The sequence below is a fragment of the Hipposideros armiger genome, unplaced genomic scaffold (genome assembly GCF_001890085.2).
Source record: "Hipposideros armiger isolate ML-2016 unplaced genomic scaffold, ASM189008v1 scaffold_610, whole genome shotgun sequence".
Classification (NCBI taxonomy): Eukaryota; Metazoa; Chordata; class Mammalia; order Chiroptera; family Hipposideridae; genus Hipposideros; species Hipposideros armiger.
This window is the reverse complement of record NW_017731960.1, coordinates 685,641-705,928: the sequence shown is the minus strand read 5'-3', so window position 1 is coordinate 705,928 and position 20,288 is coordinate 685,641. Positions and strand designations below refer to the sequence as shown.

Below are 20,288 nucleotides of genomic sequence, written 5' to 3'. Positions count from 1 at the left end.
TTGCCTTTCTCACTTGATTTAAATAGACCAAAGTCACAGGAGTTGTGATGCTGTAGTTGTAGCATATTTAAGGAAAGTAGCATATTTATGTCGCCGTAGAGGTCTCTCTGATAACTCGCTGGCATGTCACCCTATCTTATTCCCACTTAGGGTAGATCCTTGGAGCCCTTCAGGAAGTGGCAATTACTTCTGTGTTTTTGGAAATGAGGGAGTAGAATGAATGAAATTGTCTATGCCAGTTCCCAGAATAGTGTGACTTTCAGTGCTTTAATGGCCATATGAATAGTATAATGCCTTGTTGAGCCAGTTTCATTCCTCCCTTCCTGACAGAACTTTTTTTTTTTTTTATGATGGAACTAAGCATTGATTCCAGAAAATCTCTTATTTTGTGTGCTTCCAGAAAATCTTTTAAATTAAAATAGATTTTTCTTTCAGCCTCTCAAAAAGTTTGCTCCCACTATCATGACAGAAATTATATAATACTCTTGAAAATGTACCATCCTAGGTTTAACATATATGAAAATGAGATTCGCTAAAGCAGTAGTCTCCCAGGAATTTAATTTATCAAGACTTTTTTAAAAAGTTAAAGGAGGCAGCTGGCTGTGACTGTGTCAGTTCCACAAAGAGGGTGCAGTTATTTCTTTTATCAGGTCAAATTGTCTACCCACCCCAAACAAAAGTTACAGAGGTTGGGGTTTTGTGGTCAACATTAGATTTTTGTCTAATTGTTATTTTGCTTTTGTTTTGCCTCTCACTGAAAAGAAGTTTGATTTGCAGGTGAACTCTTTAGGGAGAGACTACCTGCTGTTGACATTGTGGCACCAGAGCCCTCATGAAGTTGACGGGAATGCAGTTTCTTTTTCTTTGCTAATCACAGAAAATACATTTTGGCACAAACCTTTGAAGTATAACAGGCCCATGACCTCTCAAAGCATGCATTTAAATCATTTCTGAATGTTCAGTATTCACTTGTGGTCTAATCACTGGAAAGTAACATTGCATTCATTATGTTTATGGCAATCTTAAGTGTAAACCCGAGAGTAATTCACTGTGCATTATGATTTCGGTTTTTAAAAAGCATTCCAACTAAAGGAGAATAACTCAGTATCAGATGAATTTCTCTGTCATTTTAAGTTCAACGGAAAAACTGAAGCTGCTTTTCTTTTTTCCCTTTCATGAAGACAGAGGCACTCGTTGGCAGAGATGGAATTTTGTAGTATTTCATGGAACATAAAATTGGCAGGAACTTCAGAAAATTCCATGCCATGAATTTAAGCATCATTTTGCCTAAACCATCTGTTAATTGTGTTTTATAAATATTAGGAAGAATTGAGAGTATAGATAGGGTTGTGCAGAGCCAGGGGCATCGTGGAAAATTAAATATCATTCCACATTAAAATATGGCAATCTTTTGCCTAACATAGAACATATGGATTATGTTTCAAGAGAAGTTACAAGCTGCACATTAAAAATAAAATGAAATTCAAAAAAGTTTTGGATAAATTCATATGGGTTATGAAGAAAAATTAGGGAAGTTTAAAGTAGGTGTTTAACATTTTGAAGTTTAAGACATAGAGGGTAATAGCGACTTCCACAAAGCTTCCCTTGCTACTATCATCAGACACAAGCAACTGGCATGGGTGAAGCATCGATCTCACATAAGATGGTATTAAGAATGTTCTTTTCACAAGAGCAGAGTGTGTCATGGACAGACCCTTCCCCTCCCAAGAAAGAATTTTTTAGACTGTGTGCGATGAATACCTAACAGTACTCAATCTGCTGGTGTAGAAGAGGCAAAATAAACTGATTCTATGAGACATTTATAAAAATGCTTTTTTACTTCTCTTAAATCCCAAGATTAGTGCTTCCCACAGTGTGTTCTGTTTACCACACAGCCACAATCACTGCTTGTTCTCCCGTTTTAGTAACGTCTAGGCAAAGGGTTGGAGACATCGTCTTGATTCTCAAATATTACATTTCCTCTTGAAAATGCAGTTGATAAAAACATTTAACATCATATTTCTTACCAGAGACATAATTCACTATTTCTTGTGTCTTTGAGACATCCTCCTAACTTTAATGTTTAAAAATAGAAATGATGAGTAATTCCTATCTTTAACTTTGCCCTGTTTTATTCTTCAAAAGGTCAGTTTCTTATCCTCTGGACATTTTCTAAATGCCTGCTTATTTTTTCTCTGCATTACCCCTCTTGATCTAATAAACACTCGTAAGAGACTCCTACTAATGAGAATGTGACCATGGGTAAAAGTAATAAATTTCACACAGTTCCTTGTTTTCACAAATGGAGAACCATGAATATTTAATGGGCCTTCATACAAAGTAATATAAGGCTTCTGTGCTTGCTTTTTCCTTGCCTTTACTTGTCTTTCAGCTCAAGGAAAATATTTTATTTGCCATCATTTTCTTTGATGTTGTACTTAGAACCATATTTTCATTAAGAATATTGAATTTCCCACTTACTGGAAACCGTGCCAGTACTGAATTACAGATTGTTCAACCCCACTGCACTGCTTTTGACAAAGGTAGAAATATCAAGAAAATTAATCATCCAGTATTTACTTAAAATTAACCTTTTTATACTTACATTATACTGATTTCTGAAGAGCTTTTGTAAAAATATATTTCAGAGTGTCAGAAAGATTGAGTTCCTTGTTGGTGCATGAGTGGAAGAAGCATTATTTTTTAAGGCTTAGCCAATGAAATGTCTCTAATTTGTTATAAATTTAATTTATAGCCCAGTCAATTGAACAGCGGCTGATGAAAATGGATCACACTGCAATACACCCACATCTACTTGATATGAAAATTGGTCAAGGCAAATATGAGCAAGGGTTCTTTCCAAAGTTACAGTCCGATGTCTTGGCAACAGGACCAACTAATAACAAGTAAGCACGTTCTTTACTTGAGTAGTTGGTTGAAAATGAATGAAGGGTACAGTAGTGCTTAAGCATTAAACATCCTATCAATCTGATTATTTTATTCAAAGGCCAAATTAATCCATTTGAAACATGGATTGACACTCTGAGTATCTAACGTTTAATTTCATCATGTAAAAAAAAAGACACAGACTAGAGATTTTTTTTCTTTTTTTAGGTAATGTGTCTTTGGGAATAGTTTCACTTTAAATGACTGTTTAAATATAATGGTAATACTGTCTAATAGAATTAGAAAAGTTATACTTTGATTATCTGTATTATTTCACTATCTGTATTAGTTTCCTAGTAACAAAGTACTACAAACTCAGTGACTTACACCAACAAAAGTTTGTTCTTTCACAGTTCTGGAAGCTGGAAATCCAAAACCAAGGTATTGGCAGGGCCCTGCTCCCTCTGAGGCCTCTGGGAGAAGATCCTTCCTTGCCTCTTCCAACTTCTGGTAGCCCCAGGCATTCTTTGGCTTCTAGTCGCATAACTCCAGTCTCTGTCTTCATCGTCACATGGCTGTCATCTCTCTGTGTCTGTGTTGAAATTTCCCTTTTGATAAGGACACCAATGATGTTGAATTAAGGCCCACTCTAATGACCTTATCTTAACTTGATTACATCTGCAAAGACCTTATTTCCAAATAAGGTCCCATTCACAGGTATCAGGGTTTAAACTTCAACATGTCTTTTTGGGAGACACAGTTCAACTGATAACACCATGTTTGTACTTTTAAAAGTATCTTGTGCAAAAATTACAAAACAACGAAAAATAAAGGTAAACCCTGTCATTCTTTATGAGAGATGATTCCATTTAGAAAATAACTGACTGTGGTTAGAATTGAAAACAGTTATTTGGGTCTAGGGGAGTTCTTGATTTTAGGTGAATACAAGTGTTTTATTAACAAGCGAGTAATAAAGAAGTGTTTTACAAGAAAGGACACAAAGGAGGGTATTTATGGGGAATAGGGTAAGTTGGAAAGAAAGAGCTTTGAAGAGGAAAGCAGCAATTCCAGAATTTAGTTCATTCTTAACCACTAACCATCTTAGGAACCTTGGACAAGTTGGAATTACTTGCCTGTCTTCTCATCTGAAAATACTCTTAACATTCTACAGCGTGTGAGCTTATTAAAGAGAATCAGAGAAGGCCAGGGGAAAGAAGCCAGGTCATAGCAAAGAAATGAGATAGAAGACTGATATGAAGATTTGGTACACAAGATGGAAGTGGTGTTGAGCCACCTGAGTTTTCAGAAGACAAGTATAGAGTCAGTGAGGGCAGTAAAAAAGAGGTGGAATTATGCCTTTTGACTTAAGTGGCCCAAACTAAGTAAGTAATATGAAGTTTCTTAAAAGATGACCTTAAGAGTATGACGTTTCTCCCTTTTAGATGATCTGTTGAACCATAAGTTGCAGAGTTTTTGGTACTGAACTTTTTATTTCCCAGAATGCTATTAATAAAGCAGTGATGAAAATTTCCAAATTTTGTAACTGAGACCTGTAAGGGGTGGAGATTTATAATGATAAATACTACGCTCTGAAAGGAAAAGAAAGAGCAGTATGCACAGTTAATTTACAGGGTTTCATCCTCCACTGCAGAGCTGTCCCTGCTTTGATAAACACTGAACTTAGAAATGTGTTAATTGATGTTGACAGTTGTGGGGTTCAAACTGTCCAGGTCATGGTATAGATACAATGTCCTATTTTTCAGAAGTGGATGAGTTTACATCAGAACAAATTAGTCATCAGTTTGTTCATTTTTTTTTCTTACTTTGTAAAATACCCTAATTGTTTGAGTCACTTTGATACAAGTAGATTAATTTTAATAATTTTTATTTCCTTTTTGATTGCACTGGATTGCTCATTCATTCATCTGGCAAATATTTATGGAACCCCTACTATATGTGAGGCACTGCCCTGTTCACTGGGAGTCTAACAGTGAGCAAAACAACAAAAATCCCTGCTTTCAAGTAGAAGGAAACAAGCAAGAAAGGAACTTAATATGTAAAATAAGTAACCTGTTAGATAGTGATTAGATTTATGATGAAAAATAAAGCAAGGAGGGAAGTAGGGAGTGCTCAGGTGGGAAGATTTCAATTTTAAAATCTTACTGCCATATTTTCTTGCTTTTAGTCTTATATATAATCTCAGGATTTCCCATGTCCACACAGAGCCCCAAGCATCACATTTTCAGGTAGATTGTAGTCTGAAAGAAGAACGATCACAGAACTAATTGCAGGGTAGAGATTTATAACCAGGCCTGTGTAAGTGGTTGATCGACTGTTAGAATTTAATATGCTGCTTACAAGGCAAAAGCAAATAAGCGATCTTTAGTGATTCAGCAGATGGGATTATCTTTGGTAAAATTATGCTTAGTACATGAGGTTTAATAATGCAAAGAATAAATTAATTACCTAACAAGACCAGGAATGTGTGGTCTTTTATTTTCTTAAGCAGGTACTCATTTCCCTGTTTTGAAAATAAAATTATGGCATTTTGTCCCACAGAGTGTATAGTGAGATGCTAGTTATATTAGATAAGTTAATATTTGTCCACTTCTTTACCTAAGCCTTTTCCACTTTTGCCTGCCACGGGAAATGTTCTGCCTTTTGTATTCATCTCCCCCTTCCCTTTATTATATACTTTCATTAGCTGGCATTTATGTCCTGTTTCAGATGTTTATTATTTATTTGAACCATTCTACCCAGTAGCCCTAATTTTTTAAATCCCTAAACAAATTTTACTACCTTACATTGACTTTTCTTGCTACAGAGCTATTTCCAAGGCCTCCAGGTCAAAAATCTCTACCCAGGTCTTTATACTTTTTTATTTTTTTAAGATTTTTTTTTTAATTGGGGAATTGTGGGGGGATGGGAACAGTGCTGGGGAATTGGGGGAAGGGGAACAGGCAAGTTGCTGTTGTTTTTGTTCTTCAGTCTAGTTGTGGAGGATGTTGCTTCACTGGCCCATGTTGGCACCATCATTTCCCAGGCAAGGCAGATCAGTCGCCGGCTTCTGGACGGCCGCTCACATTGGCTGCTGGCCGCTCACGGGGCTGCTGGCTACACACAGTAGCCCATGGCAACCCACTGCCACAGGGGCTGCAGCCTACACTGGCGCCCCCGACTCACGGCAGCCCAGCTCCAGGTTAAGCTGTTGTTCAGCATCTTAGCTGTGGAGGGCAGTGTCACTGGCCCTCATATGTGGGATCCGAACCGGGGCCCTCTGGCATCCCAAGCTAGCTCTTAACCAACGCGCCACTCGGCTGGCCCTCTTTATACAGTTTTGTTCTTCTTGTTCTTGTTACATATATTTAACTCTTCTCCTTTATTTATTATGTAAGTTTATCAGCTGATGTTTATATTCTGCTTCAGAGTTGTTAAAGAACAAAAATATTCAAGACTCTTGTTGAAGATGGTGAGACAGACTTTAGTCAGGGAGGTTCCATGGTGATAAGTGTAGGGACCACCACAGTGGGAAGGAGAGATTGGGCTTCACTCCAAATACAGCATGGGCAAGTAGAAATTGATAGCCAAGCAGCAGAGTGGAGGAAATTACTAAGAGGAAACATTAGGGGTAAGGGACGACTCTGACTAAACTGACCTACCAGGATTCTTGCTGAAGGCAGGTCAGAGTGATTAGGCATCAGCTGGGGGATGGGGCAGGATGAGGTACCAGATCAGATAAGAGTGATCATCTGAGGATGGGGTTCCTTCCAAACTGCCTTAGAGGGTTCTTGCTAAAACTGGATTTCACAAGGAAGTGCACCAATGGACCTAGGAGATGGTTCAAGGAGCCTGCCTGATTAAAGTTTGGTCAAGGAAACAACCTTTGTCAGTGTCGTACTGGGTTTTTTTCTGGATCTTTTTTTTTCAGTTACTCCAATTTTCTTTGTCTCCTCTTTGCAGTCTTACATTGATCTGCTTTAGGGGAATTTCCAAGGATTCCACTTCAAAGATCTATCACTAGATCTTTGCACATTTTTTTCCTGATACAAACCTGTTCCCTTTTTTTAAAACTACTATAAGAGAGGACATCTTCCTTGCTACCATTTTTATCAAATTATTCAGTGTTCCTCTAGCAGACTGAAAGTTGATGATTCAGAAGCTTGAAGCCAAAGGCATGCATAAATTATTTAAAAAGAAAAGAAGCAGCATTCTCATGTTAAGCTTTTTGTAAATTGAATACTTTATTAATAAAAAAATTTAATAACAAATTGTCAGTAATGCAATATGACTGTTCCTGAACGGCAAAAATGTAAATTCATTTTTTAAACTGTTGTAACTCTGTGCTGTCAAGGATATATACTCAAAAGTAAATAATTCTTAGAATAGTGTGATGACTACATAGTTAAGACCTGAGAAAATTTTCTAAATAGTGTGATATAAAAATATTCACTTGAAAATTTAGAATATTGGAACGTGATAAAAGTACATTTTACAACCACCCATAATGCCATCACCATGAGATGTTAGCATTTAATATGTTTCCAGTACATGGATCCTGGTGTGTGTGCACATGTGTATGTTCACACTTTTTTGTTCGTTTTTTTTTACAAAATTAGAATATTGTTTATACAGTCTTGCTTTCCATTCATTATTATATCAGGAACAATCTCCCATATTATTAATATTTCTAGAAACTTGATTTTTTTAAATGATTATATATTTCATTGTATAGCACCCCCTACTGTAGAACATTTAGATTGTTTTGAGCATATTTACTTAATTCTAAGTAACTGTTGGCTGTAAAATCTGCTATTAACTCAAAAGCTTTTGGAAAAATTATGCATTCAGCATGCTTTTGAAGTGAAAGATACATCCTAATTTCAGGAACATTTAAAAGCCAAAATGTGGGTCTCAAAATGAAGGAAACACACAGTTTGTTACTGCTTACATGCTGTGATGAACATCTGTACACTTAAATGTTAGACTGCATCTCTGATTATTTAAAGTGTATTTATAGAAGGGGCAGGTGATATAGTAGATATTGCCAGTAAGTTGGCTGACAGACATGATATAAGCCCTTCAAGAGTTTATAGTAGAGAGGATTTTATAGAAAATAGGGTTAAGTAAGAATAACACAGTGTGAGAGGTACTACAGTTGGGAAGTACAAGAGGGGTATCTAATTTAGATTTGGAGTAATCATAGAACATGTCTGTGTGCCATCTAAGCTATCTAAAGATGAATGGAAGTTGGGAGAAAACTTCATGGACAAAGGTGAGAGAGCGTATCTCGTTGGAACCATTGAGATGGTTGGAAATAGTTGGAGTTTTAAGGTAGGAATGATCAGAACAACTAAACATAGCAGAGAGGTTTGAGTAAGCTGATAATTGACAAATAATAGCCATTGCATATGGCAGGTAGGGATATCAGTGGCTTTAGTCAAGAGCATTTTCCCGGGAAGAAGATGATTTGAGATGAACTAAAGATCCAAAAATAAATAAGTAGAGACCTTACATCTAAACTTTTCTCTTCAAGCATTTTCACACGAGAAGAGTGAAGAGATTTAAACATAACTATAGAGGGCTGAGAGAGAGAGAGACCAGCATGATTGTAAGTTGAAAGGAAATATTCAATTGGAAGAGAAAAACTGGAGAGAGCAAAGGAGGTGACCAATGGAGCAGGCTGAAGAAGGCAGGAGAGAATTGGTCAGGGAACCAGGTGGAAGAAATAGTTTTGAGCCATGGCCAGAAAGACGAGGTGACTGTGTGTATATATCATTAAATGGAGGGCCAGAGGAAGGAGGCAAGGTGGGTATTTAGTTACAAGTGGAGAACTTGAGGGTAAAGTGAAAGATATAGAATAGCTTTTGAGGGGATTGGGGGAGAGTTGATAAAGGACAGGTAAAATGGTTCTTAGGTAGTCATGAGTGAAATCAAGAATGAGTCTACATGAATAGAATAGGGAAGAGAAAGGGTAGTATTCAGCCAAGGTTTGGGGCTCTGTTGGACAGGTATGATAGAAAGCAGAGGATCATTTCGGAGGAGATGCTATGAAGTTTTTAACCTCAGTTTTAAAAAAGTATTGACTGTGGTGACGAAATACTAAAAACCATGGAACTACATGCTTCAAATGGGTGATTGTATGGTACTTAAATTATATCTCAATAAAGCTGTTATATTTAAAAAACAGAAAAATAACTATTGTTAGTCTTTTGTTTTGAACAGTTCATTCTTTCTCTTTTAAAGGTAAGTGGCCCCATTTTTTGGTTTGGTTGTTTTCACTGACACCTCCTGTTTTTTCAGTCGCTGGGTGAGTCGGAGTGCCACCACACAGCGCAGGAAAGACCGCCTTCGCCAGCATTCCGAGCACGTGGGGCTGGACAACGACTTGAGGGAGGTATGTGGGCTGCCTTCCTGGGGTACCTGATGCAGGAGCCACGCTCCAGGCTCACTTGGCCCAGCAGGTGTCATTGTGTAGGTTCTTCCCCATTCTTTGTATAAAACAGTTCAGTTATATTAATATTTTAAAATAGTAATCCTTTTGTACTGACTTATAGCAGAAAACACCTTTGCTTCCATTTTGTAATTTCAGTACATTAAAATAAGGCTTTAAAACAAGTCTCCATAAGTACAAAGCTAAGTTGAAGTAATATTTTTGGTCTGTATGTGTCCTGTAAGGAAAAAAATTTTCCAGAAGTGTAGACATGTCTAAGTTTCAAGCATAATTTAAACTTAGCGAGTAAAGATGGATTTGCTTCTGCTTTGTCCTTGGCTTGCTGACACCATTTTAAAAGTTTTTTTTTTAATGTTTATTGTTTTAAAATTAAGATCTTAAGCTTTATTTGTACTACTTGAAAATAAAACCATAATTATATATTTGAATAATATTAAATAAGTTGATTATTTCTTGTGATCAAAAGAAAAATCAGAAGATCTGTTAACTATTTTCTAAGCTCAGATGTGTAGAAATAAAGCAGAAAACATCATTCCAAATATATACTGCTTTCTGTTGATGTGTTCACACATATATGATTTTAAACATTGTTTTAAGAATCGAAGCATCATCTCTCTAGTGCTTTTCTTTGTGCTACCGTATTTTCTTCTCTCCCCTTTCTTTTGCTGTGACTTTATCATATGCATGCCTGTTTTGCTTGTCTCTTTCTCCCATATCCTTTTCTTTTTTGCTTTTCTGTCATTGGCATTTCTCCATCCTCTTAGCCTCCGGGGGAACTTGTGGTCTGTCAGAACTCCATGGCATTCTGGGAGTGGGATCAGGGTCCACCTCCTCCTGCACGACCTCCCAAAAAATCCTTCTCTGAGTGCTGCCTGGTATGTTCTTGGCCTGAAAGTGCTTTGCAGATGTTCCCAAACCTTGTCTTTGGTGTTCCTTGAATTATCCACATGCGTGAGTACACATAGATTTAGAATGCCTCACATCACCTTGTGACGTTACCTCTCATTTGGCTCTCCACTTCCTCTTGTGTGTGGTACGGTACCTTTTCGTGGTGGTGTGTGCTAACACGAGTGATTCTGTACTGTTGGCAGGTAAAACTGATTATTCAAACTCCTAATCAGTGGGTTTGTGGGGGATGGAGGTGGATTTAGCAAATTGTTTTTCTTCCAAAGGGAAACGTATTAAATATTCAAACTCTCCTTTGTTTAAGCGTTTTGCTGAAGTGATTCATTTTCAGTCAGCGTTTCTTTGGCTAGGATTTATCTCCACAGCACTTTAATTTACTCTTTTTGGTCTATACACGGTCAGAAAATCAGGTCATCAATGTAGAATCTTAGTGCTAAGGGGAACACCTGAGATCATCTTGTTCAACTTGATGTGATTTGAAGTCCAAGAGACTTGTCCAAAGTTAAATGGACACACAAAGGCATCGCTGAGCCTATGGCGCAGGACTCCTGAACTCCAGGCCAGTACTCTCCCTGGGAACCCTGCATACCAGCCGGCACCAAACAGCTACTCACCTCAGGGCAAGAGCAATTTAGGACTATTGGTTGTAATTTTTTCCCATTATGATGTATTATCACCAATTAACTTCATAGTGGTCTTCTCTTCACAAGCTCCAGTTAGAGGAACAGGATGTTTCTTAGAAAATTTAGGGAGAACCTGTACTAAAGAGCAGTTAGTTCAGTGTTTATTGGCTAATAGGACATGTTTTCATAAGTACCATATTTCCCCATGTATAAGATGCACCTTTTTTGGAAAAATTTGGGGTCTAAAACCTGGGTGCGTCTTATACAGTGGTTGTAGATTTCAAATGCCATAGATGGAACTGAGGACGAGGCAATATATGAAGACAGTGATTTGTCATCACACACAGATGAGAACAAGCTAATGGTTGGGAGTTTTGACAGTGATGAGGAGTTGTATGAATTTTATGATGAATGAAACTTGAGTTCAATAACTTTATGTAATACATTTNCAAGCTAATGGTTGGGAGTTTTGACAGTGATGAGGAGTTGTATGAATTTTATGATGAATGAAACTTGAGTTCAATAACTTTATGTAATACATTTTTTTTCAAATTTCGGGACCCAAAATTAAGGTGTGTCTTATACATGGGAGCATCTTATACATGGGGAAATACGGTAGTTCCTAGTAGTTTGTTACGTTTGTCTTTGACAAAAGTGAAGAAGAGCATAGTAGGACTCTCAGCAGAAATCTGAGGTGACTTGCCTCTGCAGTGAAACGGACTTTATTATAAAAACATTCCTTGTGAAATGCTTCTCTTTTTTCTCTATTTTCACCTTAAAATACACCTTTTCCTCCTGCTGCATTTTGAAGAAAGTCACGTTTTTCTCATCACTTAGTTATTGTAAAGGCACTGCTCTGTTTTGCAATACACAGAGGCAGCCCGTTGCTGTGGGGAAGGGCCTGTCCCACCTTCTGTATTCTTTCTGTGCATGCTCTTGGCGTGTTGCTCATTCTGGGGCTCCAGCAGAGCTGCTCAGGCCCTGCGGAGCTCACTGTTGCCTAACAACCATCCCCGCCCCATGGGCATGGTGCTGGGTGCTCGGTAAATGTGGCCCCTCAAAGGACAGCCCCGTTCTCGCTTGTTTTCACTTATGAAATAGAACATAAATTTTAAACAGTGCTTAATTTTTAATCCAATTATTGACTTTAAAAAATCTAATTATTCATATATTTCGGGAAAAAAGAGAATGCCCGAGGCTTCTTCCTACCCTCCTGCCTGATGGTGCTCCTCACTCCTTTCCTTCCAGCCGGCATTTCTTCCTAAACCAACTTTGATATGTAACTTTTCTTTAGAATTGAGTCTCATGGTGATTGTCTCTGCATTTGCCCAAGTCCTAGAGACAGGGATTGAGACTGGGGGAGAAACTGAGCCTTGTAGCATTCACCATTTGACATTTGTTTTTACCAGCCTTTTATCTCTGATATGTAATATTCCAAAGAACAGTAGCACAACCTGAAGTAATAGGAAATGCAGTTATCATAATTCTCACGTAGGGTCCCTGCCTTATACAGCGGGTTGGTTTTTCTGAAGCTTTTCATTTCATGCTTTTATTTATTTGAAAACTAACCTTCAGGATGTTTTTGATAGACCTTGTTACACTTAATTTCCCTCGTGGTAATAGTTGTCTCTCATTCTCAATTTTCCATCTTTCTTTGACCCTCTAAAAAAGATTTAAAGCAGAAGGAAGTATACACAAGTGTTAAGAGGACTAAATGCTTGTAGAGTTCATTTGATTTTTAAATTTGTCCTTAAAATTATTGCACTGGAAAGGAAACAGATTATTTTATTAATGCAGCTTTTCATCAGGAGGGTTGGGAAGTAGCAGCTAAACTAATCAGTTGAATCCCTAATCAATGGGTTTTTTTAAAGATTTGTACCAGTTTTAGTGGACTCGTTTTCTTCCAAAGGGAAATAAATACACAAACTCCCTTTTATTTAAGGAATGCAAAGGATTTTACACATCTTCACTTGTAATTTCAAATTTCCCCTTAAGATAGTGAGATGGATTTCACATATGTGTCTGTGGGAGGATGCGCTGGCTTGCAATCCCTCTCTCTCCCCCCAACAAACTGCTAGTTCTACTATATAATTTAGAGTAGTTATTCTCTAAATATGGTCCCAAGACGCGTGGACTTTTTGGGAATTCTTCCCTATGGTCCTGATACAAACATAAGGTATCTGGATGGGCTTTTGCAGATGGCATAGAAAGAGACAGCAGGTATTCTGTGCTAATCATATGTAGAGATTTTTTCCCCCCCCTAGATATGCACTAACCAAAGGTTAAGAGCAGTGGACCGGGTTTCTGTGGAACTCTCTGAGCCATCACTGTCTCTGAAAGTGATACGATGTTTCTACTTTCTCTTGATTGTGGAAGAAGACAGGGGAGGGATGTAGGAAACATGTCACAGAAAACAAGAGGCCTCCTGCATCTGGAGCACATGATACTTTGCAGAGTGATCTCACGGCCCTTCTCCTGACGGAGGTGGGCACGTTTTATGCCCATTTATGAATAAGCAAATATGCTTGAGGCCATAAAGTTAGTTGTTGCACCTAGATTCTAGAGCTCCTGATTTTACTGTTTGGACTTGACTAGAGCAAAGGGCTTGGTTACAGAGCTAGAGGTATGTTAAGTTGCTTAATCTGTGGGGAGAGGGAGGAATGACGGAAACCAGATCTGAGGATCACTGGGTTCCTGCACAACCTTGAATTTATAATCCAGATGCTCAGATTTGTTCATCCAACCGGGAGCCTGACTAAATCACAACATTGGGTATTCCCAGTAAAAAGACTCAACTAGATGAATTGCCATCTCATTCTGAATGGGTTTTAACCAGATGGGGTTTCTGTCACTGTCGTTGCCACAGGGGAGGGGGTGGGAGGTACAAATTCCTCTGCCTTTTGGCACACCACAACTTGAATTGCTGCTGCACATGTACACTTATGGCCTTTTTGCATCTTGTTGTTCCTGCACTTGTTTGTCTAAGGTTAAGTAGGTCAGAAGAATATCTGATGTCTATGCATTAAAAATACTCTTTAATTTTTAGAAATATATGCAAGAGGCACGAAGTTTAGGAAAAAACCTGAGGCAACCCAAATTGTCAGACCTCTCTCCCGCTGTGATTGCACAAACCAACTGGAAATTTGTAGAAGGCTTATTAAAAGAATGTAGAATGAAGGTATGTATTACCCACTAATGCGAGGAGGCAGTGTGCATTCACGTGTGCGCCACGTGTGAGGCTGAGATGAGCAGTCAGCCGCCGTCTGAGCCTGTAGCTTCTCTAGAAAAAAACTTGTACCGGGGCCTAAACCTTGTGTGCTCTCTGCTGAGGACATGAACCTCCATGGGTTCTCCATCACCCCCAGAATCAGTGACAGGGGAGCCCCGCACAGTTTTTCTCACCTTTTCAGCCATTGCTGTTTTCCTCTCCAACATGACTGGGTATTAAGCTTGTCAAGGGTTGTGTTGGAGATGCTGTCATCTTACGCCAAAGGCAACACATTTTTTCTGTGTGCCTGTACATGCCTCTGTGTAGAGCCCTATCCATACCCGTACTTGTGTGTATATCCATAAGGAGGAAGACCTTAGCTGTGTTGTAAGTTTCTGTGTATTACACACTAGTCTCCTCTGTGATATCTGTTTTTATCAGAGGTAGGAATATAAGTTGACAAAACTCAACATCATTTTAGCCAATAATTTCATTCATTTGTTTGACAGTCATTCCTTGAGGACCTTCTCTGTGTATTCAATAACTGCACAGCTTTCAAAGCATCAGCAGACAGTGCTGAGTTAGCCAGACAAGGCCCCTGCCTAAAGGAACTAGATTCTCTGCATTTTATAAGAGCAGCTAAGACTGCTACAGATTAACATACTTGAAACTGATTTCCATTTCCTTTCCACTGCATACTCCTGAGCAGAGAGAGATAAAAGAGTAAAAGAGGAAGGAAAAAAAAAGGCCTGGTTTACTCACAAATTAGAGTTCTCAAAAAAATTTGTATTGTGGTTTCTGCCTAAACACAGTCAAAACTCAGTGCAGGAATCTTTAATATGTTAAGATGCGGGGCAGTGGGTTGCTAGTTGTGGCAGGATGGGGTTTCAGGTTCTGACAGTACATTTCCTAGGTCTGATGTAATTCCCCAATGCTGCTCAAGTTAGTAATCTGAAAACTATCGTACATAAACACTTACATGGGGATACTTTAAAAGAGTATCGTAATCTCTCTCTAGTGACCCTCTATATACATAATATTACTCCAGTTATCTGACTACAGAGATTAAGACACTTTTCCCAAGGTGAAGAAAAATCTGCAGTTAGATATACGAAGGGAAGCCAGGTCTCCTGATCCAGTAATGGCTTGTTGGGTTTTGGCTTCCCTGCCGAGACAACACTTGTGACCACACATGATGTTTTCAGACAAAACGCATGTTGGTGGAGAAGATGGGCCACGAAGCCGTGGAACTGGGCCATGGAGAAGCAAACATAACCGGCTTAGAGGAGAACACCTTGATCGCCAGCCTCTGTGACCTGCTGGAAAGGATATGGAGCCACGGTTTGCAGGTCAAGCAGGTAACAGTCTCAGAAGGCCCTGGTGACATGGCCGCTTAGGAGCTCTGTTAGGAAATGTAACAAGGAAAAAAGAATGTCATAAAAATTAAAGGATATGTTCCTTTGTCACGGGATGACTAGGAATGCGCCACAGGCGTTTTAATTCCAGAAAAAGAAAACGTAACCCATGATTAGGAGGCGCTTGGGGCTCTTTCCTGGTAAACAGGACAGGATGAAACAGCACATTCACTGCAGAGCCACATCCCCTGTAAACTCCATTAAGTGTCTGCTTTCATTGGAGTCCAGGGCAGAATCGCAGAATATACAGTTCTTTACCGTTTTATCTAGCTATTCAGAGTGGAAAAAGTCAAATGGTTTCTTTGCTTTTGTCCCTCTAGTCTTCCTTTCTGTTTTTGTTTTTGGGTTTTTTTTCCCTGTTGTGTACATGTTTCTTCTTCCCCTTTTCTCTTTCTCCTCTTGCCCCAATTTTCTTCTCTCACTGCCAGTCAATATATTCAAACATATTTTGCATATGGATGTATACAAATACATTCTGTGCTGCTAGAGCCTTTTAATTCCGTGGCTACTAGTGTGACTAGTAGGGACAGCCCTAATTACATACCTAAGTAACCAAGCTGAAGTCAGAAATCTCTGGGCCAGCACTTGGGGCCTCATGCTTAGCAGCTGCCCTTCCCCAAGCATTGCCAGTCTTCTCAGTGAGGCAAAGGGTGATGCTCAGAATGTCATGCTGCTAGGAATGGATGAGCTTGAATCTCCAAACTTCAGAATGGCCATTTCAGTGGGGATGGTTTTGATGAGAAATTATTTTTTTAATGAATTATTTCTTTTTTTTTTTTTTTTTTTAAAGATTTTTATTGGTGAATTGGGGGGATGGGAACAGTGCTGGGGAATTGGGGGAAGGGGAACAGACAAGTTGCTGTCGTTTTGTTCTTCAGTCTAGTTGTGGAGGATGTTGCTTCACTGGCCCAAGTTGGCACCATCATTGCGCTCTTCCCAGGCGAGGCAGATCAGTCGCCGGCTTCTGGACGGCCGCTCACTGCGGCTGCTGGCCGCTCACGCTGGCTGCTGGCCACACACGGTAGCCCATGGCAACCCACTGCCACAGGGACTGCAGCCCACGCCGTCGCCAGCGACTCACGGCAGCCCAGCTCCAGGTTGAGCTGTTGTTCAGCATCCTAGCTGTGGAGGGCAGTGTCACTGGCCCTCATATGTGGGATCCAAACCGGGGCCCTCTGGCATCCCAAGCGAGTTCTTAACCATTGCGCCACTCGGCCGGCCCGAATTATTTCTTATAAAATAAAATTTTTTATGTATCTTGTACTTTCAGGGAAAGTCAGCTTTGTGGTCACATTTAATTCAGTTTCAGGACAGAGAAGAGAAACAAGAGCACCTTGCAGAATCACCAGGTGAGAGTTCACTGATTCCATTGTTTCTACAGAAGTGGCAGCATTGGACCATGTGAAGAATCAATACTGTGTGGCTTTGTCTCTACCTCTTTCTCTCAAGCTTGTCAGTAGTGAGGTAAAGTAGAAGGAGCAATATTGTCTGCCAAGTGTGAGAGCTGGGAAGAGTCACCTGACCTTTCTGATCTTCAGCTTCCTCAGCCACAAGATAGGAAAAATAATATTAGCTAGGCCAAGACTAATGATGATCAAATAAGATAATGTGAATTGTAAAGCATCATACAAGCACAGCTGGTCTTTTAATAATGTCGTTTTGTTCAATGTTGCTTCGTTATGACATTGATGAGAAGAAAAATTAATTTCTGACCGGGTCCACTGTCTGTGTGGAGTCTTTTCTGGGGACTCTGGTTTCCTCCTACATCCCAGAGATGTGCCCATGAGGTGAACTGGCGTGTCTCCACTGTCTCATCTGAGTGAGTGTGTGGGTGTGGGTGTGGGTGTGGGTGTGAGTGGAAGGGTGTCCTGGCCAGGGTTGGTTCCCGCCTGGCACCCTGAGCTGCCGGGATAGGCTCCAGCCACCGGGACCCTGAGCTGGAATAAGTGGGTTGGAAAATCATCATCTTACTTGTTTTTATTCATCTTTCTTAAATGTATGTATAACTTATATTTATTTCAGTGTTTAATATTAGAAATGTTTGGGGTCTTTATTTAGAAGTTTGGTGATGTTTTGGTAAAAATATGTGCTGTAGAAATATGCTGTAGGCACTTAATTATTGTTTATAGCCTAGGGTAAAAATTGGCTTCGTCATATGCCATTTAACTCAAAGTTGCACTTTCTAAGAACTTATCAATGTTAAGTGAGGACTTAGTATATACCTTACTCTCAGCAATATTAGGGTGAAGTATATAGTGATTTTTTTCTTAAAGATAAGTTTTATGACCATCATTAATCTTTCAGGGAAAATAATGTGTATATGTTGCCAAAATCTTCAGGAGTCAGATTTCTTCTTCAATTTGTAATAGGATATCTCAAGTTAGAAGTGTCATACTTCTTTAGCTAATTCTAGTTATGTAGGGTTCCTAGACGTTCTACCTACTGTGTATTTTTCACAAGGAGCTTGCTTTTCTTTATGTAAAATAGCCATCTGTTTCACAAAAAGTAGAAGTAAAAGTAGAAAGCCTAGTAGAGATAAAATGCTTTATACTGAATCAGCTATTTGGGAAACTTTTCTAAAATTATGGGGGTTTTTTTAGACACTCAGAAGTGTAAAAAAGTAATATTTTTACAAACTCATAAGCCATCCACCAGCTTAGGAAATAAAGCATTTCAAATATGATTGAAGCACCCCATTTCCATTCCCCTCACTACCCCTAACGCACAGTACTCCCCTAAATGTTGTGTTTGTTGTTGGGAAACTAGTTTTTACATCTATCCAATGAAACAGCTCGGAATATGAACTGGTACCACATTGCCCTGGCGCCCCTCTTGACAGGATGTTAAGGTTTTAATGCCCCAGAATGTAACTATATTTATAAAAATTGAGATCAAGTTAAAAAGCATTCTCTAGTGTCCATTCCTTTGCCCTTTTCTCTACTGAAAAAGTAAAAGTGCATTGGCATGTGTTCTGAAACTGTCTGTAACACTTACCTGTGTTCCTAGAAAATGCAGCTTTTCAGCCCATAAGACCGTAACCAAAGTAGCTTACCCTAATTAGAAAAAATAAATTCCTAGGAAGAAACAGCCATTCGTAGGATGAAATGTTGGAAAGCCAGGCTGCGTTAAGACAGAGAGGAGGAAGCATTTGGCTCTTGTGCCAAATGAGGCCTGTGAGAATGTCCAGCTGTTAGAGTAAGCAGCTGCGGGCACCACCAGCAGCTTCGTGGCTTAGGCTGCTGGAGACCAGAGACCCAGCTGTTGGCAGTGGCCTTCAGTCAGTTGGTCAGTAGTGGGACCAGCAAAACTCCGAGGTTAAGGCTAAGAAATGCCAAATGTGTCAAAGCCCCATGCAGTCACTATGCTCCACTGTCAAGTGTTGACAAAGGGCTAATGAAAGAAGAAGGAACCCAAGCTAAGTATTGTACTGATCCTAAATAGGATTATATAAGCCATGTAGCTTTTGAAATCAATTTATTGTCTATTTGGATGAATGGATTTTATAAATATTGCTCTAACACTTTGGATGACTCAGCCCATGAAGTTAGGATTCAGAACTAGGACAGTGTGAAATATATACATAAAAACATCAGTTTAAAAATAAAATATTTAATTACTGAGAAACTGTGTGTTCTAATTATACAGAAATTAGCAGTTCATTGACTTTTCTGCTTTTAAATCTGGGTGGTTTGTTTGGCTTGGTTTGGCTGTTCAAAAAATAGTTTTTGTTTGCCAACTGTTAATTACAATAAACAGACTGCATTTTTATATTAAGGAAACATCCTCCAAGTCCTTAGAGAGTCACAGTGGGTTTGAAGGCTGCTCTTATTAGCATTGAGGCAGGATGAGACTAGATGACAGCTCATTACTGTTTCTTCAGAAGCAGCACTAAGCAGGAGTCAGAGATGTTTTAAGGGCTGCAGAAGAACAGAAAAGGCTTGTCTTAGCAAGAGGGTAGACTATCTTAACTTTTTTAATAGACTTTATATTTTAGAGCAGTTTTTGGTTCACAGCAATACTGAGCAGATGATACAGAGATTTCCCATATGCCCTCTGCCCCCCACATGAATAGCCTCCCCCATTATTAACATCACCCATCAGAGGGGGTACCTTTCTTACAATTGATGAACCTACATTGATACATCATCACCCAAAGTCCATAGTTTACATTAGGGTTGTTCACTCTTGGCGTTGAACTGTGGGTTTAGACAAATGTGTAATGACATGTAGTCCCCATCATAGTATCATTCAGAGTACTTTCACTGCCCTCAAGACCCCTCTGCTCTGTCTATTCACCCCTTTCCTCTCCAACCTCTGACAATCATGGATCTTTTTACTGTCTCCCTACTTTTGTCTTTTCCAGAATGTCATATAGTTGGAATTATAAAGTATGTAGCCTTTTCAGATTGGCTTCTAGCACTAAGTAATATGCATTTACGTTTCCTCCATGTCTTTCAGACTATCTTAATTGTGACCTAGTCAAACTTTGACTAAGTCACTGCACCTAGTACTTTGAGATCCTACTTCAGAGAAGGGATCTCAGAATGCAATTGATCCTAAAAAGAGGACTGTTCTTGACACATCACCCACAAGTTTCTACATTTAAAAATGGTGGCCAGCTTAGACATAGGTGTTGTTCTTAAACCTTGCATCCTCAAACAAGGTTCCGCTAAACCAGTAGGTCTCAACCTTCCTAATGCTGTGACCCTTTAATACAGTTCCTCATGTTGTGGTGACCCCCAACCATAAAATTATTTTCGTTGCTACTCTATAACTGTAATTTTGCTACTGTTATGAAT

General features: G+C 39.1%; 1 protein-coding gene across 4 annotated transcripts in view; it reads left to right on the top strand.

The window, feature by feature from the left end:
- DENND5B (DENN domain containing 5B) overlaps window positions 1–20,288 on the top strand; it is a 158,531-nt gene that overhangs the window by 111,354 nt on the left and 26,889 nt on the right. For 2 of the 4 annotated variants that reach the window (XM_019624972.1, XM_019624974.1), the window contains 6 exons: window positions 2,756–2,906; window positions 9,187–9,280; window positions 10,102–10,212; window positions 13,913–14,044; window positions 15,280–15,432; window positions 16,760–16,838. In XM_019624972.1, the coding sequence (XP_019480517.1) occupies window positions 2,756–2,906; window positions 9,187–9,280; window positions 10,102–10,212; window positions 13,913–14,044; window positions 15,280–15,432; window positions 16,760–16,838 (720 nt within the window). The remainder of the gene's footprint in view (window positions 1–2,755; window positions 2,907–9,186; window positions 9,281–10,101; window positions 10,213–13,912; window positions 14,045–15,279; window positions 15,433–16,759; window positions 16,839–20,288) is intronic. The other 2 variants (XM_019624975.1, XM_019624976.1) reach the window with 1 other exon arrangement.